Genomic DNA, 21329 nt, shown 5'->3' on the forward strand with positions numbered 1-21329 from the left:
AAGGCCATTGATGTTTATTCATTGAGATAGTTCTTTAGTCATCACGTCTATAGGCAACATGGGTCTGAATTACCATAGCTAGCAGTTATTCCACTAAGAAATTGTAGTCCTTCTGTCTTGTTTTTCTTCACTAAACCATCTGTCAAGAAACATTGCTGGCTATGGTCCAAGTCATATATTCTTGGCTAACATAAGATGGTGGTGTTGGAATCCATTTTTGATACATCTTTGATACATGTTTGTATATTTCAATTTGTTTAATGAAAAGATTGGGAGAATGGAACTCTTCTACTTTGGCTGCCATGGAGTATAAATCTCACTAGAGTACAAACTATATATAGAAAAAATAAGATCCTGTCTGGATGGGTATGGAAGCTCTTTTGAGTTGAATTCTTGTTTCCTACATTTGATTTTTGTGCATTATTTTTAAAATGGTGTTCAAGCCTCCCAATTGTGATATATTTTCCTCTCTTCCTTGCAGTTCTCTATTCCTTGCAAGTTGTATGTAGATAGTTATGGACAGATTTTGAAAGAATAAAATTTGCCGAAGTCCCTGATGTTTACATTACTAAAGCTGTGGGAAGCCTGAGTTGATGATTTTTCCTGACTTTGGACAGAAGAATATTCATACTTTTTAAAGTGAAATGTTCCAAGACATGGGTGCTGAAGAAGATTGGTTCTTTCTCTTTTTAATATGCCCCCCTGAGATCCTTGCAATTGTTTTTGTTCATAAGAAATCATTTTATGGGTAATTAATTTTATATGCCACCAGTGTACACAATGCATATCACGAGTGTCTCTTTTGCTGATCTACAGTAATGAGAATGAGTAACATTTATTTTTTTACAAATAGTAAAACTGAATGGGCCACTGACTCATAGAATCAAAAATGGAGGGAGTTTAAAAGATAAGGGAAAATATATTTAATGCTTCATGCATAGAACATTGGAATGAGAATCTCTTCAATTAAAACATGTCCCAGTTGTGAGTTGTCTAATCAAAGGAAATGCTTGTTCAATAATTTATCTCAAATGCTCTTCAAATAAAATTCACCAGGGCAGAAATCTTCAGCCCACTTTGCTGTTCTACAATGCTTCACACATAATCATTTTGATGCGTATTAAAGTACCTCTGGGAAAGAAAATTGAGGTTTATTACACTGTTGATGGTTTAGTTGCCTGGGAAAAGCAAAATGTTGCCTTCAGGTAAGTAACCTTTGGCTTAAGCTTCAAACAGATGCTGTATTCACAGACTTTTCCTGATTCCATGCAGACTAGTTGAGAGCACAACTCCCAAAATTCCCAGGTACCATGTCCTTTGCAAACGCTTGTATATTTTAATGTTTTAGGGTTTTATGATTGTTTTTATATCTCTGCTTTTATTGATCGTGATATGCCAGCCAGCTTTTGCTTCTTGTGAGATGGGAATGTGATTAATAAATAATACATTTCATATATAAGCAACATGCAGTTGAAAAAGTTTTACTTTTCTGGCCCTTCTTACTTTAACATACTGTTCTTGCACATCAGTAGACAGTTGGGCTTATAATCAGGATAGCAGTGTGAGCATAAACAAGAGTGATTTCTATTAACTTTGGCTGTACGTTTTAGTTTATCTTAAAGAGCTCAAACTACCGGTAATATGATACATATACTGTAGTACACTATACCATAATAAGGTTTATTTTGGTTCCCTTCATCCAACTTCTAAACCACAGCTATGATTTAGCAGTTGCATGTACCTAGCCTAATGGGGTATATTCAGTAAACTAATAAGGTAAACCATGGCTTAATGCAGTAGCCATGGCTTAATGCAGTAAAGAAATCCAGCCATCTTTTGTTGTACAGAGCCAGTCACTCTTTGGCAAATGACAAAATGTGTGTTGCAATGTTATGATGAAAACTATAGGATTCAAATATTTGTGTATATATTGCAATACAAGCATGGAAGTTTATACTATCCAATTATGACATACGTTTCATTATATTTGCATCATTGTGACTTGTTCTAGACACCTATTGTTATCTCCCTCACTATTCAGAATATAATTTGTTCTGCTCTAATGCTTTTTCTAAGTGGAACTAAACAGACTCATAAAATCTTTAGGTGTTTAGGTACAGCAATGTTAAGCCTTCATAAAGATTGCCTCTCCTTCCCTCTACCTACCATCCAATGCTCATGGTATTGATTACGGGCAGGAGTGGGCTCCTGCGGATTCAGCAGGGTTCGGGTGATCCTCCAGCCAAAGATCGGCGGGGTTCGGTGAACCCCCAAATGCCACCCCTGGCTGGCCACGGACACCCCACCCCTCCCAGAAGTCTCCACGTGACCCATTCATCATTCCAAGTAAGTGCAGGGGCCACATGGAGGTTCTGGGAGGGGAAAAAATGGGCCTACCGGAGGTTCCAGAAGTTCAGGAAATGGACCTTTTTCCGGATTCTGGACGGCCTCTGGACCATGGGGGAAGCAGTTTTCGCCCTCCTGGAGGCTCAAGGAAAGCCTCTGGAACCTGGGAGGGTAACCCCCCCCATAGTAGGCCATGCCGACTAGGCCCATCCAGCAACGGGACCGCAAACCCATTGTTAAAAGATCTGAAGCCCACCCCAATTACAGGTCTCTGAACATGGTAAAAAATGTCTGTCCTCCTTTCTCTTCCTTTATTGCTTGAGACATCTCTCCTTATCGAGAAATAGGAAACATGTTGAGTTATTGGTGCCATGGCAATTGCAGCCTTTAAATTTCTGGTGTATTGAGGGGGGAAAAAATTGTATTCTTATCTGCTCTTGGCACTCAAAAAGAAAAAATATATAAAGAATCTTAGAAAGTATAAGTGGTATGTGACCCAAACACAGGCTCCACGTGCACCTTAGCAATGGTGGGATTCAAATAATTTAACAACCGATTCTCTGCCCTAATGATTTCTTCCAACAACCAGTTCACCAAACTGCTCAGAAAGTTAACAACTGGTTCTCCCAAAGTGGTGCGAACTGGCTAAATTCCACCACTATACCGTAGCCACGTTTAGATGGATCTGAGCCTATGTGTTTGAAAACTATTCCAGTCTTTTAAATTATGTGATGCAAGCTCATTCCTGTTTGTACTGGAATAAATGGAGCTTTTAATATAGTAGTATTTAGCATTGATCCCAGCACTCTTTTAATGTCTCCAAGTGTACTATTTTCATTAAAACTGTAAGAATTGTCAGGAAGCAGGGTAACACTATAATTTTGAACCTGTCGGTTGCCCTAGTTCTCGTAATGGATAGTACATACTTACAAGAGTACAGATTAAAGTAAAATCCTAGAAATATTCCCCTAAGGGAAGTAAAAGTGGATTTTGCATGTATACACATATAAAAGGATAGGGAGGAGCAGCAAGTAAAATCAGTTGTAATTTTACATAGCTGTTGACAAAGTCACTAAATCCAATCACAGCACTCCAAATCTTCCAGAGCCAGGCATCTACGGGACATACTTCCAGACTGTGAGATATGTGATTTCTTCTGAGAAGTAGGTAGGTAGGTGTGCTTGTGAGAAAATAAGGCATGTATCAGTAGGTATGTATAATTCATTTGAGTTTGTTAACCCATGCCAAGCTTGGGAAGTTAATGGAGGTTGGAGGAGGAGTTGCTGCAGATCCTAGGATTTTAGTAGGATCCTAGGACTTTAGTAGGCAATATAGCAATAGGGAGAAATAGTATGAAGTCAGGGATAAGAACACCAATCGAAAAATACAACATTAAGTACACTGTCATGCTTCAGATAGGTTACCCAGAGCCATTGTTGGACCACAAGAGAGAGCCTTCAAAGAACTCTTAAGTGACTAAACTTAATAGAACGTACTTCATTGACTTCATTGTCAACTTCATTGTCTTACTGTATCACTATTTGGTTGCATCTTCTTATGTTGTTAGTTATTGTCCTTTAGGTATTGGAGATGGGAGTTCGAAAGACAGAGCTTTAGGTGAAAACAGACAATTCATTATAATCATAAATCTGACAAACTATGGTTGCACAAGTCATTCTTCATCTAACAGGAGATACAGCTCATTGGGTCAATGGGGGATAGTTAAGCAAGTTAACTATCATGAGGTTCTTCTAAGAAATGTATAAATTTAAAACTTGGAATACGGTGTAGAATATATTTCAACAGATGATGAATTCATTTGGAGAAAAAATATTACACGTATCTTAAACTAGCCTACTATTCTGAGCTGCAGAAGTATAGAGAACTAAAACAGGAGGCAAAGAATTGGAGTTTTGTGTATCTCTTTGTTACCATCTAAGGTTATTCAGCCTTTTGCAATTGAGGTCTGATAGCTGCCTCTTATACTAACAAATGTATCTAATTTCTCATGGATTGAATTTAGGCCAGTATTTCTGATCATATCAACACTGTTAATTAATCACTCAGCACAACAATGCCTATGCTGCATCTATAGCTTTTCCTAGGTTTATAATTTCTAATGCCACAATCTGTTTTATTTTATTTTCTAGCCCCCCACCCCCACCCCGCTCCTTAAAACTGATTGTCTGTTTAAACTCTTTTCTCAGAAAGGAAGAGCAAACATGATAATGGGTTTTCTGACTTTTTCAATAGTCAAGCGCTCTTATTTGCAAAGATAAGATTACTCTGGAAATGAGATTCTTTGTTATACTTAATATGATTTAGCATCCCTTTCAGTGGTGGGTTCCTCCCGGTTCCGCCCGGTTCCACCGAGCTGGTAGCGGTGACAATATGACATCACCGAACCGGTTCTGGATAGATCGGTACAGCTCTGCAAGCAGTTAAAAGCCTGGTAGATCAGTACCTCTGCTAAATCCTAAATAACTGTCACATGACCATCAAGCCACACCCACCAAATAAGCCACGCCCACAGAACCGGTAGTAAAATATTTTAGAACCCACCCCTGATCCCTTTGCCTCTGTACATCTGATAAAACTAAACTGATACAAACAAACAAAAAACCATGAGGATTCTTGACTTTTGAAAATGGTACTAGTACAAACAATTTGTAGCTCGAGCATGGTTGAGTGCAACATTAGCCTGGGGAAAACAGTCTGTAGAATGTATGGCTTTTTCACCATCCAATCTAGAGTAATATACAGTACTTATAACCATGAAGGTTCATAAGAGCTACCTAGTATAACAGTCAGGAACAAAATGAAGAAGTGTTAAAACTGTTGAGATAAGAATGCCTTTTTCCTAGAAAATGGACATGATTTGGGGACGAAGTTTATCCCTCTCCTCAAACCCTAAACTGTAATTTCTGAAGCATATTTTTGTAGGCCCAAGTGATATTTTGTTCTGATATGGCTAAACTTGATAAAAGATTTCTTGTGTAACTTGCCCAGGCCAAGAAAAGTTTCAACTCCTTTGTTAATAGAAAAAATAAAGTTAGGGAGTCACACTTTAAAAAAAAAAACAATTTGTGTATGCCAAAGTTATGACAGTGACATTGTAATATCATCAAAGAGGATGAGGGCAAAATTTTCAGCTTCTTTTTTGAAAATGTTTATAGGTTTGAGCAAAGGGGTCTGTCTCTTTAGGACAACTGTAAAAAGGAAAATTGGGGCTGTTAAAGTTTATCTGGATGTTTAGAACTTTGACAACAAATTGTGCAGATGGGGTATTTACTACATCCTTCCTAATGTTTATCCTAGGGATTAGGAACTAGTGCCCATCCAGAGGTGATAGAGCTAGGCAGTTGTGATTTCTGAATGTTGTTGAACTATAATTTCCAGCATCCACAGATACCGTATGAGGAATGCTGTGAGCTCTCAGAAATTTTAGACAGAGCATATTTTCCCAAGACCTGCTACTTATCATCCGAGATTGAACCTATGATATTATGCCCTTTAGCGTCAACATATAATTTCCTGCTTAGAGTACAGTGGCCCAACAGATGGCTACTCAAAATGTTACCAGTTCTAATACTTTGAATTAATTGCATACATCTTCTCTGAATAGCCAATGTGTGATTTTTATCAATGCAGTTTATGATACAGTTTTTCAGATTTCATTGTGAACAAAATGTTTCATTTGATATCTTTTATGTCCCACTGGATTCTAGAATGGACTTGGAGAAGATATTCCGTTCCACAGCACTTCTGTGTTCATAACTCTTAGACTTCAGACACTGCAGGAGAGGTGGGTTTCAGCAGGTTCTGACCAGTTCTGGAGAACCGGTAGTGGAAATTGTGAGTAGTTTGGAGAACCGGTTGTAAAAATTCTGACTGGCCCTGCCCCCCATCTATTCTCTGCCTCCCAAGTCCTAGCTGATCAGGAGGAAATGGGGATTTTGCAGTATCCTTCCCCTGGAGTGGGGAGGAAATGGAGATTTTACAGTATCCTTCCCCTGCCACGCCCACCAAGCCACACCCACCAAGACATGCCACGCCTACCAAGCCACACCCACAGAACCAGTAGTAAAAAAATTTGAAACCCACCACTGCACTGCAGTATATCTCCACATTCCAGACACTTAACCCCATATTCAAGAACCTGCTTCTCAAGAAAAGAGTTAAAGAACCAATATGCTAGATTAGTTTCTTTCTTGCAGGCTAAACTGAAGGTACCATGCATAAAGAAGATCTGCTTATGTCAGTACGCTCTCAAAAGCCCATGTATCAGTGGTGAAATCCAAATTTTTTTACTACCGGTTCTATGGGCATGACTTGGTGGGCTGGCAGGGGAAGGATACTGCAAAATCCCCATTCCCACCCCACTCCAGGGGAAGTATACTGCAAAATCTCCATTCCCACCCCACTCTGGGGCCAGCCAGAGCAGTTTTCTGAACCGCTCAAAATTTCCACTACCGGTTCTCCAGAACCTGTCAGAACCTGCTGGATTTCACCCCTTCCATGTATAGGACTGTGAAGAAAGAGTTTTTGATTTTAAGGTATTTTTCTCATATCTTTCCAAGCTACTGAATATCTGGCAATTCTCTTCATATCCATGGGAGACAGTTATGGTGACCATGACTAATTTCCTCAGGCCTGGAAACCATTGGTTCCTGCCTCACCTGGCTCATTCCTGACAATAATTATGCAATGTTTGTTACATTGTATACTCAAGCAGATGTCAAAAAATACGTAATTGATTGCCATTTTATGAACTCTCTTTATTCCACACACCATGCATATTTATAAGGTAGCTTTAGTTTATCCATATAAAGCAGTCACTAACAGAGTAGTACATTATCAAAGTATAGATTCAGTTTTTATTGGCAAGTTTTATTGCCCATAGAAATGCAGGCAGCAGCTAAAGCAGAAAAAAAATGAAATCTTTATGAATATAATAAAGATGTTTGATTGAACAAAAGGGATTGGCAAAATTCCGGAGATTGTGAATGTTAACATTGCCATTTCCATTTTAGCAGGAGAGCTTTCCCTGAGAAGGAAAAAAGTTGTGAAAGTTACTCAAATAATAGTACAAAAATGGACATAATTTCTCAAAATCATTCTGTAATTTTGCATGTCTAGACAATCTGTTCAGGAATGAATTCAGATGTCATTTTTTAAAGTAGACATAGCAAATTAGATCAGTAAAATATTGAATTCACAAAATTAATATTGAACAATTGTGTCTTTCAAAAATGGTTAAAAACATCCTATACTTTTCTTTGGATAATCTGGGGAGAAACTGATATAGCAAATATTGCTTTTGAGAAAAGAGCCATGCAATTTTAAGTTTTTTTCAGAATTACCCTTTTGTACAGTTTACCTTTCTGAGGCAAATTATCTTTCATTTTTTAACTTTTCAATTCAGATTAAAGGAAGTCTGTCCTTTAATCACATACAATGCTCTCAGAATTCCTGGAGGTCCTTATAAATAATAATATATTTCCCAGGTCAGAGGTACTGTTACCCACTTTGTGGGGTAAATGCCATCATCAAATTGGTCCTAAAATGGCCATGATATATTCATTCCAAAAATTAATCATGAGGCTGCTCAATTTGAGATTTGGGTATTTTAAAAATCCCAAATGTCCTTGTCATCTATTTTAATCTTGAAACCATGATTAAATTTGGAGACATAGAAGTGCCTTGGGGCTCATGAGTGGTGTTTTCATGAACCCTGATTTTACATTTGATTCACTGGAAGTATTTTATTATTCATGGAAAACATAAGAATTGGAAAGGACACTTCTGGTCATCAGAATTGAACCTGCTCAGTGTATGATACACTATGATCATCCAGTCTCTGTTTGAAGATCTTCAGTGAAGGAGAACTCATCAACTCATGCTCCACTTGTTCAATGGACTAACAGCTTGTATAGTTGGAAAGTTCTTTCTGAGGTCCAACCTGAACCTGTTTCCTTGTAATTTTAATGGTTCTGGTCTTGCACTTTGCAGCAATAGATAATAAGTGTACTTCTGTGTGACAGTCTTTTAGATATTTGAAGATTGCTATCACACGTATCCTGAGCTTTCTGTTCTATATGCTAAGTGTGCCAAATTCTTTAACCATTCCTTGTAGGGACCATAAATCATAAGTAAATTCAAAGATAAAATAGTTAACAATTAGAAGTATGTTCTTTATGTAAAGACATTGACATTATCTTACAGATAAAGTTTATCTATTCACAACTGATGTTTTAAAATTGAGAAAAAAACTTCTAACCAGGAAGAAGAGCTGGACTAATACAACTCACATTCTGTTTCTGGCTTGCATGAAGCATTGGGAATAGCTCTAAAGAAGGATTTGGGAAGGAAAAACAAAGGAGGAGATTTCAGATATGATGTCTTCTAAGGCTTTTCACTTTTCTTGCCACTGCGTCTGAATTAAATGCTCGTAAAGAACAATCAGACAAGTGAATATTCAGTGTTGTGTCCTCTCTTGCCAGGAACAATTGGATTATAAAAACAGACTAGACTGCCTTTGTAAATGGAGCAACAGGAAGAGGAATTGGGACAGTCTAGAACAGATTCCGTATAAATCCTAGGTTTTGGTAAGCGCCTGCATTTAAAATTCCCAAACAAAGAGGGTTGGAGCAGTATAGGAGAACCCCAGTCTAACCACTCAAACCAAGGCCTTTGAATAGGCTTTTACTGTAAATGAGAAGATGCATACGTATATGTCATGGAGAAAGTAGCATTCCCCTTAATTTTAATTGATTTATGTTGCAAGCCTTGGACAACAAGGTTTTTTAATGTATAATGAAGTAATCCAATACAATATAAAAAGAATGGAGAAAGAATTAGAACCAAGATTTGTTTATGTTTTCATCAATTTATTTCCTGCCTTCCACATACATTAGTATAGTATAATGAAGGCAGCTTAAAATACAATGTTGTTTGTTTTTTACTCACATTTTACGATATTAACATCTGTGTCTCTTTAAAGATTTATAATTGTTATTTTTAAAAAATCTATCTAGCAATCATTAAAAAAAAGATTGGATTTAGCAAGTAAAACAGTAAATAAGGTATAGAACATTGCTACATATAAAATTACCGTAAGTTAGTTTAAATATGCATATGTTTGCAAGCCTTGGAAAATAAAAGTAGTAATGAATGGTATATTAACAGAACATCAAAGAAGTCACTCTGGGGAAATGATTTTCATAAGTTGGATACCATCACTAAAAAGTCTCTTTCCCAACATGGTAGTCATACATGCATCTCCCTTCTCAGACCTACTCACAGAAGAACTCCTAAAGAGGATTATAAAGTATATCTGGAATGAAGTAAAATTCAGATACTCCTTAAAGATCAACCGACTACCTTGAATTAGATTAATAACTAATTACAGAAGGTTAACAACAGCAATTTAGATCAAAAGGGTAGGCATGCTCCAGGTCCCATCCCTTACGTCAGGGGTGTCAAAATCAAAGTTCCGGGGGCTGGACCCGGCCCACGGGGTGCTTACATCTGGCCTGCAAGGCTGCCCTGGAAACAGCGAAGGACTGGCCCATGGTGCCTCTGCCAGCAAAAACAGAGCTCAGAAGGGCCATGTGCAGAGGGTTGCAGGAAGCCATCACAGCTGAAAACGGATCTCACAGGGACCCCAGTTCTCCCAAGCTCCGTTTTTGCTGGCAGAGGGTTGCAGAGGCTGTTGCAGCCAAAAACAGAGCTCGTGAGCCCGTTTTCGCTGGCAGAGTGCTCGGGCCACCACAGGCGCCCCCAAAACAAGTGACATCGAGCTGGCCATTTCCACCCTGGCCATGCCCACCCCATCCACCCCCAGGTCAAACACAACCCTGATGCGGCCCTCAATGAAATTGAGTTTAACACCCCTGCCTTAAGTGCTGCCATCTTAAATGGAATCCAGGAAGCATGGCTTTCTGTAGTAGGATCTCCACAGTGACTCTACCTTCCCCCCTGGGATCTGACCACTCCACCACCCCACTTTTAGCCTTTCAGAAAGCTGTGAAGACTAAAAGTCGTGCATTTGGCAGAGATGGCAAAAATTTCAGCATATCTTAAAGACCATTCAAACGAAAGATACATAACGGAATGGAGAAGATGAATTGACTATATTCAAAACAAGTATCAGACTAAGAAGATTCATATAGCTTATGAGTGAAACATTTTTAACTTTTAGCTTATGTTTATAGTGTTTTGAGTTATAAGGAGTTAAAGACCTAGAAAGAATTTGAAGTCAACAATTTGTTAGCATATTTTAGTTTTATGTTTGTGGATGCTATACCCTGTGCTTGTTCTGGGAAGTCAAGGGAGGGGGGTGGCGGGGAAGGCTGAGGGGGGATGGGGGGGGAGGGCAAGGGGGGAGGGAAGGGCTGAGGGGGGAAGGGCGGGGGGGGAGAAAATGTTTGTATTTCTTATAAAACTTTTCAATTAAAAAAAAAAAAAGAAAGCTGTGAAGATCTGTCTTTCCCCCAAAGTCCCTAGTATAGGATACAAATTGTATGGATTGGCAAATTGGAGATGGTAGGTCAGCTGCCTGATTTTCTTGATTTTCATGGTTTTGGTGTTTTTATTACTGTGAGCCATCCAGAGTTGTGTTTTACAAGATGGGCAGCCGTATAACTCTTTTAAATAAAAAAAAAAGTAAGGGAATTTGGAAAGGGAATTATGAAAAGAAAACAGAGGAACCAAAAAAGAAGTTCAAAGGAACATTTCTTTATATTGAAATATAGTATTAGTGAATTTGCATAGGCTTCACTCCTACAGAAAAGTAACTATTGTCTTGTGAATGGCAGCCCTCAGCCAAGCCTGATGATTGGAGACATTGTCAGAAATTATCATGAAACACATAATCAGAGAGTCATCTATGTGTTGGAATCAAACTCCCAGAACCAGGTATGCAGAGAATTGCAATGTGGCATTTTGCAAGGGTCACATTGAAGAAACATTGAAGAAATTGTGATTCAGCACAAAACAGCAGCCCTCAAGTTACAATTTCCTACTATCTATACTTCTGTAATAATTTCTTGGTGTTCACTGGTTGTTGCTTGCTTGTTTGTTTGTTTTAACAGATACATGGCCATTATTGATCCTTTGAAGCCCAGGCTGTCTGCCACTGCCACAAAAGTAGTGATTGCAAGTATATGGATTCTAGCATTCCTCCTTGCATTTCCTCAGTGTCTCTTTGCTAAGACTCAAGTGGTGCCAGGACGAATTCTGTGCTATGTTTCCTGGCCAGGTGGTATGAAACAACGTTTTACGTAAGTCAATACTTTAAATAGTTGTGTATTTTTGCATGCTTCTTTTGCCCTCCAAAAGCCCAGAAATATGATACCTATCATAACAGTTCAAACTAAAAATGACAGCTTGGGGAGAACTGAAAGTGTCCATCATTTTCATAGTTGCACTTCATTGTGATAGTAGTGGAAGAAGTATATTGCAAATCTCAGATGATGTGGAATAAGGTATTTCCAAATAAGATTCTTAAACTAGCTTTTTCCCAACACAGAACCATGAAAACTTGGAGAAGTGGTACATGGCTTTGCTTTTTCCATCTGTGAAAACTCATATAGAGTACTGTATCACTTTAAATAGGAGTCATTGTAAAACTGGTAATGTAGCATATTAAAGTTCATCAGATGCATGGAGGTGACTGCATTTGTATGTGTGAATGGGTTATGTGGAGGGGAAAGGAGTATGGTGCCAGAATAGAGTATAAGATAGAATAGACGTTATTAACTAAGTAGTAGATATGACACAGGCATGCTTGCATTGGTGAGCTGGTTTGCATATTTTAACAAATCCATGTGTGAATCCATGAGACATTACATCTTTGAAATTCTTAATGCCACTCTTTTGTAACAAAATCAATATTTGTAATTATTTTCTTTAGTGATAGCTATGTTGAAATCAATACTATCTGAAATGTTCCCCACTGATTTTGAACTATTGCAAGTTCTGATATTATATTCATGAGGAACGCTGGTTGTTTTTAAGAGCACAAATGACAGCATTTTTTTTAAAAAAGAAATGTTTTTGGTGTCAGGCTCATGTTCTTCTCTTCTAGGTATCATATCATTGTGATTGCATTAGTCTATTGTTTCCCGCTGCTCGTCATGGGCATCACTTATACAATTGTTGGAATCACCCTGTGGGGTGGAGAGATCCCAGGTGATACATCTGACAAATACCATGAGCAGTTGAAAGCTAAGAGAAAGGTACTGTAAAACTTCACCTTTTTTGTTTAGCAATTATTAATGGATTTTACAATATTTATAAGCTACCCCTATCTTCAGGCTGTAAGGGGTGTAAAAAATATTATTAAATCATTAAAAACAAGGTGATAAGATAAAGGATGGCTGTTCAAATTTTCATTCCTGGCCAAAAACTCACTGAAAAATAGGGAATGGGACAACTTGCTGCAGCCAACATACCTGGCTAACTCACCACGACCAACTTGCCATAGCCAACTTACCACAGGATAACTCGCTGCAGGACAATTTAACAATTCCATTTAATTATTTAAAATAAATAAAAATGATTTTAATTTTTGCCATTCACATTTCATTCTATCTCTCCTTTTGCATCCTTTCTTTAAGGATTGTATTACACCATTTCTTTGATATTAGTGTAATTCTTGTCCCACACTGAGTTGTCCTGCAGCGAGTTGGCTGTGGCAAGTTGGCCATGGTGAGTTGGCCATGATGAGTTGGCCATGATGAGTTGGCCATGATGAGTTGGCCATGATGAGTTAGCCATGGTGAATTGTCATAGACGCACAACATAATGGTTTTACAGCATCTTCTGTAATGTCAGAAAGATGGGTACCATGTAGTTCTCCAATGGGAACATGTTCCACAATGTAGGATCAGCTGCAGAAAAGACATATCCTCTGATCCACACACTTCTTGCTTCATTTAAGGTTGGAAGTTTCAGCAAGCCCTTTCAGGGAACAGAATGGGCAGGAAGAGCCATATGCAGTAAGAAAGTCTGACTAGTAGCAACAATAATTTATGCATCTTCATAGCTTTTTATTATTCAAAACCATTGGGTTTTTTTCCTCCATCTCGCTACACCATTTTTCATGCAAATAATAAAACTTGATTTAAGACAAATAGAATACTGTATTGACATTGCCTATGTTTCATTTCTTTATTGCCTCATTTATTTTCTGGCTGTCATGTTATGTAGTATCTTCACTTACTTTAATGAAGTTTTCAGGATTTAAGTTATACTGGTGGGCACTTAACGTATAAAAGTTTTTTAATGCACTTGGAATTGGAAATACCAGGTGATACACATTTTATGCAGTGTAACTGACTAATTTCATGTTGCATTCCAGTACAACTTTGTGTGACGATTTTCTGATTAAAGTCCTAAATCTCTAAGTTTTGTCTCATTTAATAGACCTTTCTGCTTTGAATGTGATAAACAGGAGTCTAGAGCTTGATGTTCTAAGAATGCCATAGGGTTCTCTTTTCTCCTCTTGGCTATAACCTATTATAATATAAAATGTGTTCTTGGTATGTTTTAGTGGTTGCTGCTAGCAGAGGCAAGTAATGCAGTAAGATATTGTCATATGTTCCATTTTTATTTAGAATAGAACAGAACAGAACAGAACAGAACAGAATAGAATTCTTTATTGGCCAAGTGTGATTGGACACACAAGGAATTTGTCTTTGGTGCATATGCTCTCAATGTACATAAAAAGACAAGATACATTCATCAAGAATCATAAGGTACAACACTTAATGATAGTCATAGGGTACAAATAAGCAATCAGGAAACAATCAATGTCAATATAAATCATAAGGATACAAGTAACAAAGTTACAGTCATGCAGTCATAAGTGGGAGGAGACGGGTGACAGGAACAATGAGAAGACTAATAGTAATAGTAATAGTAACGCAGCCTTATTGAATAGTTTGACAGTGTTGAGGGAATTATTTGTTTAGCAGAGTGATGGCATTTGGGAAAAAACTGTCCTTGTGTCTAGTTGTTCTGGTATACAGGGCTCTATAGCATCATTTTGAGGGTAGGAGTTTAAACAATTTATGTCCAGGATGTGAGAGGTCTGTAAATATTTTCATAGCCCTCTTTTTGACTCGTGCAGTATACAGGTCCTCAATGGAAGGCAGGTTGGTAGTAATTGCTTTTTCTGTAGTTCTAATTATCCTCTGAAGTCTGTGTCTGTCTGGTTGGGTTGCAGACAGTTATAGAGGTGCAGATGACAGACTCAATAATTCTTCTGTAGAATTTACTACTTATTTTCCAAGAAAGGAAGATATAGTGTCTTACGCAGTGATGCGCTGAATCTGGCTCACACCAGCTCATTACAGCCAATTGTTAATTCTGGAATGTTGTGACCCAGCTGACAGCTGAGGTAATCTGAGGTACACTAATCAGTGATAGAAATACAGGTGGCAAAACTGGTTTTTAAATATTTAGCAGCAAACGTTATGTTTTATGGGAAGTAATAATTTAGGCACCAAAAATGTGTGTATGTAGATTGTATCCATTCATAAATTTAAGAATTACTATTCATTTGAAACACATTGTCTTGCAACCAAGGAGAAGACTAGCTAGATGACCTTCCCCTGATTGATTATGTGCTATCAAGTCATTTTCTATTCCTAGTGATCACTTAGGTAAATTTTCTTCATTACAATCTGTCCCTAACCTGGTCTTTACATTTTCCAACAGTATAACTGAATCTATCCACCTTTTTTTAAAAAACAAATTTTATTGATTTTTTTTCTTTCACATATATATTTTATGAACAGAGTATTGACCGAATCATATCTTATACAACTTATCATATCCAAATACAGTTTACATAATTTCAATTTCTGCCAAAATATTCTTTTCCCCTACTTTTTTATCTTGTCTTAATACTTCTATACTTATTATATAAACAGAATCACCATCCACCCTCAAATCCTAATTTTTTAACATTATTTCAATTAGTTATCATCTTAATGAATCTATCCACCTTGATGCCAGTTGTTATCTTTGATTTCTCCTTCCTTCCACCTTTCCCAGATTGAGAACTTTTTCCTGAAAGCTAGGTCCTTGTATAATATGTCAGAAGTAGGATAATGTGAGCCTTGACTGACAACTCTAGGTAGATTTCTTCTGTGATCCTTTGGCTTGTTTTTTTTGCTGTCAGTGGCATTCTTGGGAGTCCTCTTTAGGGACAACTTTAGAATCTCTTTATCATTAAATTGTATTTGGATGGGGATGTTTATAACCTTTGCAGTTTTCAATTGCAGCTATCAGAGCCTCACCATTGACCATGCTAGGTGGAGTTAATAGAGGTCATAGTTCAATATATGGAAGGTGCCAGATTCGGTATTCTTCAAAACAAGATGCTGCAAATGGAAGATTCTTCTCTAGTGAACCTGCCAATAGAGTCTGTCCTTTGTAAAGGCAGATGCAAGACTACACTGACATTAAATCATCCACTAAAGCATCTAGTTCTACTCCAAGTCACTATTTTCCAATACAGATAGCATTAAACCGTGACCATGCAGAGTAATATTGATCTGTCTTTTCATTTTGTCAATAAAGAACAAGTTTATACAGAGAGAGCTAACACGTTTAATCAATCCAAAATTGTAAATCCAGGATGGCACTGTCTTTCCATTGTAAAATCCTATTTATTTGAAGCCTTGCAAGTAGCTGATAATAATCTGTTATTGTTTATTGATTATTATCTATTATTAAATAGTCTTTAATAATCTGTTTTAAAAATGCATTTCAATATTGAGAGCAATTCAAGAATTTTAGATTTCCCTAACGATAATAAAATATTCTACCAGTACACTGTTGTGGGCAATCCAAATTTCTACTGCAAATATTTAAATATTTGATCAATAACATTTGATCAGTAATTAAGAGCTCTAAAGTGTGAGTTCCTCAAAATATGCATGAATCATATGAACAGGGATCAAAGGACTAAAAAATTTTTACTACGTTACCTTTTTTTCCATTTGTTTATTAATTTTCTTTTTCTCCTTTGTTTCTTTTTGTTTCTATGATGAAGAGATTTTTTTAATGTCCCAATTATGCTTAAAATGAACTCATATTCAGTTACTACTACTTTAATAATGCAGGATCTTGGGTTGTAGCCCTCTCCACTGTTCTGACTCTGGCTTTGCTATAGATTTTTAAATGCTCTGAACAAAATGAACAAATCACCCCAGGTCCCATTTATCAGTTTGTTTTTGTCCATGGCTTTAACGGCATCTTGTTTCTTCTTGACTGGATATGTATATGGTCTTTTGCATAATGTGTGGGATGAAACATTTGGGTGATAAGTTTCTCCATTTTCATTAGTGAAACATAGTCAATTTCAGAAGCACAGCTAGCACTTTTCTGTCTCAACATGCATTTGATGACTGATTGGAGAACAGCAGTTTTGGAAAGAAGCAATAAATGTACAGTGCCTACAATTTCTCTGGATCTGAGCTTTATAAAAATACCCCCCAAAAAATCACCTTAAGCGATCAAAATGGAAAACTTTTGATTTTCTAGTTATTTTGCCTAGTACCTGGAAAGGAATGGTGGCCCAATGAGGTTTTGGGAGGTTGGTGAATGGTTTATGGTGGGAAATGGCCCTCCTATTCTCCTTTAACTCAATGTGGGTAAAACAGCCTAATACAGTATTTCTCAACCTTGGCAACTTGAAGATGGGGTGGCCTTCAACTTCCAGAATTCTGGAAGTTGAAGGCCACCCATTTTCAAGTTGCCAAGGTTGAGAAACATTGATATAAGAGAATTGGACTGCAGAAGACAGTGGTCCCATGAAAATCACTTAATAATGGGAACTCAAGAAGGATATGCATAATAGAATCTTCAACTGGAATCTTCAATTGGAGAAAATTAAGGAGGCATATCTATTTTTGTTAATGCTTTTCAGGTAGCATTACCTTGACTATTTGTTAATTTATTATCTAGATTAACTTTTCTACTTGGGAATAACTAACAAAACTAAACAGAGTTAAATATACAGAGACAGGCCAAAGCTAAAAATCGAGAGACCATGAGTTCATATTCCCCTCTTAGGCACAAACTAGCTGGATGGTCTCGGGCCAGTCCCTCTCGTAGCCCTACAGTATGAATGGAAAATAATTTATAAAATCTTTCCAGGAAAATTTCAGGGACTTCCACAGGCAGTCACGCTGAATTAACACACACTTGAAAGATCCAAAACAAACCCAGCCATATAGTCCATATTTAATATATCGGACAGATGAGCGGTACCTGGCTAGATAGAATTGGTGAAAGTAAACATTTTTCTCTTTCCAAATATCTCTCTGGCCCCATATGGTATTCGCAGCTAATTCAGCACAACTGGAAGAGAGCAGCAGGTTAGTGGAAGATGATCAAGGGTTCTTATCTTGTAACGTATCAGCAGCTTGAGAAACACCAGATACAAACTGATTGTTCTTTTTTCCCTCCACCCACCCATCCGGTTGTCGTTACTTCCTGGTTTTAACCAGGAAGTAACCTGTTTTTTACCCTCTGCGCATGCGCAAAAGGGTTTGCGCATGCACAGAGGGTCAGTGCGCGCACGTGATACACGCATGCACTTCCGAACTGGTAAGGAGGGTAAGTAGATTTCACCCCTGGATACACTGCTAAAAACGATTTTAGTAACATTTAACTTAAAGCAAGATCTTAGGCTTCTTCTGCTTATCTGACAAATTTGACATTTAAAAGATGAGCAGCTAGTTTAATAACTTAACTACAGAGACAGCAGTTGCTGTACTGATTAGAAAAAGGTGAGGGCTCCCTGAAAACTTCACCATGATTCAAATTCAATTATAAACAATGCATTTTTTGATGAAAATCCAGTTTCTGGATGAATGAAATACATGCGTACATGCATGCATACATACATACATACACAAACATATATAAATATTGCTCATGAGAATATGATTTCTGAAAGTCTGACCATTTTGCTTAATAGTTGATCATCCATGTTATTTCATATATATGCTGAAACTGCCAATCAAGAGTGCTACAGTGAAGTTTTATATATTTATGTTTTATTTACTCTTATCCTGCCTGTATTATTTTGGCGGGGGGAAAAACTCAAGGTGGCAAACATACCTAATATTCTAATATTCATTCCTTCTCCTATTTTCCCCACAACAATACATAACTATTTTCAAATTATAAAATGACATGCAATGTTACAAAAGTCACCACCAATTCTTTTTTAACAGAGTTTTCTGAATTATTGCCATCATCTTATTTTCTTGTACCAAAGGCCTTCCAATCTTAGGAATTACCAGGCGGCTGACTATGAAGATAAAGTGACAGATGACATTTGTGAAGAAACAGTATTTTTTTTTTAAATCAAGAAATCTCTTATTCTTGATTTAGGAAAAGGTTAGAGCCATATTTGATAGCAAAAGGAATATTTTACAAATTCCATAAACCATAAATGTATACCCAAGGTTGACAAAAATATAATCACTCAAACATATCTTATTCTGAGATTCTTACCAATCAAACTAAGAAACATTCCATTTGAGCACAAACTCTGGTGCTTCAGAATTTGGATGTAGTCCCTAAAGCCCTTCTAAACTTTGCTAGTAGAGTGCAATTTTTACTATGGGAGAATTAATACTTTACTAAGTAAATATATAGGGAGTAATAAAATTAACTGAATATCATTAGTACAGTTTAGTTATCATACAGAGGCACTCATTACAAAATGGTGATGCATGGATTACAACAACAGACAAATGACACTATGAAGTAATTACATCATGATGTTTGAAGCAAGTATGTAAATCATGTTGCTTACACAAAAAAAAAATTATTTAGACTTCTATACCGCTTTATAGTGCTTTACATCCCTCTCTAAGCGGTTTACAAAGTTAGCATATAGCATATTGCATATTAGCATATTGCATTAGCATATTGCCCCCAACAATCTGGGTCCTCATTTTACCTACCTCGGAAGGATGGAACGCTGAGTCAACCTTGAGCCGGTGAGATTTGATCTGCTGATCTGCTGAACTAGCAGTCAGCTGAAATAGCTGCAGTACTGCACTCTAACCACTGCGCCACCTCGGCTCTACAATGATGTCATGCCATGTCAAATGATGTCATCATTTGTTTTCTTTTCCCCCTCCCCCATCTCCTTGAGACACCCAATTATGGCGATAACTCGAGTTGCTGACATTCTCTCAAAGTCCCATCCTTTTGTTTAATATTGAAAATTCTACCTTCTACAACCTTATTCACTCCCTGAATATATTTAAATGTTTCAATCATGTTATCCCTTTCCCTTCTGTCCTCCAAGCTGTATGTATTCAGTTCCTCCAATCTCTCCTACATATTTTGTCCCTCAGACCTTGTACATTTTTGTTGCCCATCTCTGGACTCGCTCAATCTTATTGATATCTTTTTTTAAGTGAGGTCTCCAGAACTGGACAGAGTATTCCAAATGGAGTCGGACTAAAGCCCTATATAGCAGGATTAGAGTCTCTTTTTTGCTGGTAGATCTTACTCTGCTATTAAATCTTTGCCTAGGCTTTGCATTAATTGTCAAAGAATGAAAGGAAAATATATTACAGATCAAGATTTCAACGTTCAACATATGTCCTCACAAGAATAAGATTCTTGGACTATCTCTGAGCTGCCAAATCTGAAGAACAATTATATGGAGCAGGGAGAGGCGGAAAAGTCTAATTCGGGGGATGGGGGGGCACCTCCTAATCATCCAGATTTTTTTAGTCTAAATTTGGTAGTCCTAGTGGCTAAGATGCTGAGCTTGTTAATCGAAAGGTCGGCAGTTCAGCGGTTCAAATCCCTAGTGCCGCGTAACAGGGTGAGCTCCCGTTATTTGTCCCAGCTTCTGCCAATCTAGCAGTTCGAAAAAATGCAAGTAGAAAAATAGGGACCACCTTTGGTGGGAAGGTAACAGTGTTCCATGCGCCTTTGACATATAGTCATGCCGGCCACATGACCACAGAGACGTCCTCGGACAGTGCTGGCTCTTTGGCTTTGAAACGGAGATGAGCACCGCCCCCTAGAGACGGGAATGACTAGCACATATGTGCAAGGGGAACCTTTACCTTTAACTCTTAAAATGTGTTATCAAAAATACACCATGTTTACACTACAGTGCAGTTTGCTGATTCACTCTTGCTTAAACATCAGAGTAATTTGAATGGTGACCATATAACAACAACCTTACTCTAGTCATATGATTTCACTGCATAAATTTGGACACAGATTTTTTTTTCCAGGATATTATATGAGAGTAGCAGGATATTCTCTCTGAATAATTATTGTCTAATTTCCAGAGATAATGAAAAAAGACATTGGAGAAAGCAGAGCTAGTGCACTATCCTTTACTCTTCCATGCACAGTTTTAACTGTATAGCAGACGTTAACATTTGTATAATTCTACAGTGATGATTGTCAAAAACTTTAAACTGCATCCTAGAAATGTCCATAATTTAATGAAATACAATAACTAATCCTAAATTATATTAGAAAAACCAGGATGTTCTTTTGCCACATTATTTATGAATTCCATCTGTACTTCTCTTGTATTTCAGTTTCCAAGCCTGGTGGTCACCAAATCTGTTAAATTTCAATTGGCAAAATCCCACAGTGGGCATTTTTAATTATCATTCTGGCTGGATACTCGAGTGCGCAGAGATGACTAAATTAACTTATGAATTAAATGATGAGAAGTCAGTTTACTATATGGTATGGGAAAGGTGGTACAAGTGGTTGCATGACAAAATGAAAGAAAGATCTAAAGGTGTGTTAAATATTGGTTAAAAGTGAGTTGAAATGTCACCAAATACTATTTATGTAAATAGTTAAAACACTGCACATCCGATATTAATTGAAAATGTTATCATACTTATGTGTTTTATGTTTTATGTTTCTGTTTGAATGTTTGTTTTTCCTCTTTTCTTTTT

General features: G+C 37.3%; 1 protein-coding gene across 1 annotated transcript in view; it reads left to right on the top strand.

The window, feature by feature from the left end:
* Positions 1-21329, top strand: part of TACR3 (tachykinin receptor 3) — a 58332-nt gene that overhangs the window by 16589 nt on the left and 20414 nt on the right. The window contains exons 2-3 of the mRNA XM_070948581.1: positions 11442-11630; positions 12437-12587. Coding sequence (XP_070804682.1) covers positions 11442-11630; positions 12437-12587 — 340 coding nt within the window. The remainder of the gene's footprint in view (positions 1-11441; positions 11631-12436; positions 12588-21329) is intronic.

Source organism: Pituophis catenifer, unplaced genomic scaffold (genome assembly GCF_029215685.1).
Source record: "Pituophis catenifer annectens isolate HBS135680 unplaced genomic scaffold, rPitCat1.0.hap2 SCAF_8, whole genome shotgun sequence".
Taxonomy (NCBI): Eukaryota; Metazoa; Chordata; class Lepidosauria; order Squamata; family Colubridae; genus Pituophis; species Pituophis catenifer.